The sequence below is a fragment of the Clinocottus analis genome, unplaced genomic scaffold, assembly GCF_023055335.1.
Source record: "Clinocottus analis isolate CAN_PGR_092001 unplaced genomic scaffold, fCliAna1.0.p SCAF_1, whole genome shotgun sequence".
In the NCBI taxonomy this organism is placed as follows: domain Eukaryota; kingdom Metazoa; phylum Chordata; class Actinopteri; order Perciformes; family Cottidae; genus Clinocottus; species Clinocottus analis.
Genome location: NW_027175820.1, coordinates 7,733,504 through 7,736,511, shown reverse-complemented (window position 1 = coordinate 7,736,511; position 3,008 = coordinate 7,733,504). Strand labels below are relative to the sequence as shown.

General features: G+C 47.0%; 1 protein-coding gene across 1 annotated transcript; it reads left to right on the top strand.

Annotated features, from left to right (window-relative positions):
• The first annotated feature begins 207 nt into the window (after positions 1 to 207).
• socs4 (suppressor of cytokine signaling 4) lies at positions 208 to 2,281 on the top strand. The gene is made up of 2 exons (XM_068575789.1): positions 208 to 249; positions 1,089 to 2,281. The coding sequence occupies exon 2, from the start codon at positions 1,109 to 1,111 to the stop codon at positions 2,279 to 2,281; it is 1,173 nt and encodes a 390-aa protein (XP_068431890.1). The 5' UTR covers positions 208 to 249; positions 1,089 to 1,108.
• The last annotated feature ends 727 nt before the right edge of the window (positions 2,282 to 3,008 follow it).

Here is a 3,008-nt window from a genome sequence, read left to right as displayed (position 1 = left end):
CCTTTCTCATTCACCCCTCCCTCCCCCATTCTCCCGGTTCGACCCCTCTCCCTTTATTCATTCAGACCCAGAGAGGAGGAGAGGAAACGGCTGCCCCCTCGGGAATTCGGCATCATAATTATATAGGAAGCGGAACAGCCTGCCGTCTGTTAAAGGTGGAGCTGGCTGCAGGCGGGTCACACGTGTCCGCTAAAGTGCAGTGAACAACTGGTCATAACGTGGATGTGGATGCCTGACACTATTTGGAAGGTAAGATAATCTCAAGCATTAATCTTCAGGTTTCATCTCAGCAGAGCATGAGGACCAAACCTCCTGACGGTTACCTTGTATTGTAATCATCTCTGCAAACTGCTGCTGTGCACTAATATAACAGACTGTTCACACAATAGCTCTGTGAGTACTTTTCTGTGAATGAAGTATGAGAAGTCTGCTGCCTGGTTAGATGTGAAACCAATTTCTGTGTTTTTTATTTGGGAAACAATCAATCTGCAGTCTGTTTCTGAACTCTGCAATGACAATAAAATAATCTCTACATGAGCCAGTTAGTTCTGTGCCAGATGATCAGATGACAGGACTGCACTCAATTTTAAAGATGACTTTTTAGGTTGGGAAGTTACCAAAATGGGTCTGATAGAAACATTTACACACACACACACACACATATATATATATATATATATATATATATATATATATATATATATATATATATATATATATATATATATATATATATATATATATATATATATATATTTAAAAAAATACTGAATTTATATATAACAGGGTTTTTCATACTCGCGTTGCTAAAGAGAAACCTTTACAAAATGGACCCTTCTGGCACAAAAAAAAGCAGTTAGAATGATATTTCATGTGTGAAAGTAAAAAAGGTAAAAATAAAAAATAAAAAAAAGAAAGAAAAAAGTCCTTTTATGCTTTATGTTTCTGAAACAGTGGAACGATGTATCTGTTTCCTCCAGAATGCACAATTTTACAACTTTTTTAAAAACTGACTATTGTGTTCATGATATGAGTCATGGTCCTGAAATCCTGTTATGACTCAGGCGTCTGTTTTTTATGTGCTACAGAGTGAAAAGAGGAAGCAGCTATGTCAGAGAAGAAGGCACGAGGCTCGGACACACGACCCAAATCTGGCTTCCGCAGTTGGAGTGCCGACAGTTATGTTTGGCGGGGGAAGAAACGCTCCCGGAGCTCTTGCAACGGGTCGAGTCCCGGAGGGCTAGAGGCAGAGGCGGCGGAGGAGCTGGGCATGCGGTCAACTTCCTGTCCGAGGCGGCGCAGGGAGAGAAAGTGTAGCTGCGGTGCTCTCGGCGATGCATTGACATCCGCAGACATTGATGTGGTGTGTCGGAAGGCCTTGTCCCGGCGTTCTCTAAGGCAGAAGTTTCAGGACGCAGTGGGCCAGTGTTTTCCCCTACGCTCTCACCATCATCACCACCATCATCATCACCACCTTTCAGCGGGCACTTCACGGCCCTTCTCGGTGCTCTTCTGGTCCAAACGCAAGATCCACGTCTCTGAGCTCATGCAGGACAAGTGCCCCTTCTCGCCCAAATCTGAGCTGGCCCGATGTTGGCACCTTGTGAAAAATCACTCCACGCACCCCGGTGCTCCCCTCAAACCCAATGTCTCATCCTCTTCTACCGCCCCACCACAGACCCCTGTCTCCTGGGAGGACATCTGCTGCTCTCCCGGGCCTGGAGGCACCAGTCTGGAGGACTGGGACCCTGCTCGTCCTCACGGGGGAGCAGAGGGCTGCCGTGGCGACACCAATTACATCCTGGTCCCGGATCTTCTCCAGATAAACAATAGCTCCTGTTACTGGGGTGTGTTGAACCGCTTCGAGGCGGAGGAGCTGCTGGAGGGCAAACCGGAGGGGACGTTTTTGCTCCGAGACTCTGCCCAGGATGAGTTCCTTTTCTCGGTCAGCTTCCGTCGCTACAGCCGCTCCCTACACGCACGCATCGAGCAGAACGACAAGCGCTTCAGCTTTGACGTGCGCGACCCGTGCATGTACCGGGACCCCAGTGTGACAGGACTGCTAAAACACTACAGTGACCCGGCCACCTGCCTCTTCTTTGAGCCGCTCCTCTCCCGGCCGCTGTCGCGGTCCTTCCCTTTCACTCTCCAGCACCTGTGCAGGGCTGTGATCTGTAGCCGCACCACTTACCAGGGCATAGGCAACCTGCTGCTGCCTCCTCAGCTCAGGGACTACCTCCAACAGTACCACATCAAGTGTGATGGGGCCTGCACTTTGTGACATGTCCAAACGCAAGCCTCATTCCATGGAGGGCAAAGATAGACAAACAAAGACAGGATCGCTGGCAAGGAGGCAGTTTGAATTGCAAGTAGCTTCGCTGTTGCAGATCTATGAGGTCTAATAGTTGCAGAACTGGAGAGTTCTTTAAGATGTGTGTTGATCTTGCGGCATCAAGCGGTAGAAAAACCAAACCTGCAAAGTCTTCCCTACAGATCCATATACTGTGAAGTAATGTGTCTTCTTTCAGTGCTAAGGGATGGTTTGAAACCTTGGATTTAGACTATCTTGACAACGTTTGAATCCAAGTTAAGATACGTTGAGAGACCTGTAATTAAGCAAACATTCTCCAAAACACTTGCCTTAATATCCTTAGTGGAGTAATTGAGGGCCACTTCACGCTCTCACAACGTAGGAAAGCACATTGCTTAAAAAATGAGTGGCAACTTTGTGCTGCACAAATTTCTGTAACCAGTGTAGCATTTGACAAGCTAACTAGTGTTTGACAAGCTAACTCGTGTACGACTGGCTAGTTAGTTAACTTGCTAATTCCTAGCTAGCTAGCGAGCCAACACTGACGTGTGTTGTCATCCTAACAACTAACAACAATCAAACATTTTCTTTTGCACTCGTCGGCTCACGGAAACAGTTCCCTGTCCGTTCCCCTCCTCTTCTATTTCTATGCATGTACCAAAGTATAAGATGAGATGCTCTGCTGTTGTCTGAGGTA

Coding starts and splice junctions, on each gene's coding strand:
- socs4 (XM_068575789.1), top strand. CDS start 1,109: ATGTCAGAGAAGAAGGCACGAGGCTCGGACACACGACCCAAATCTGGC.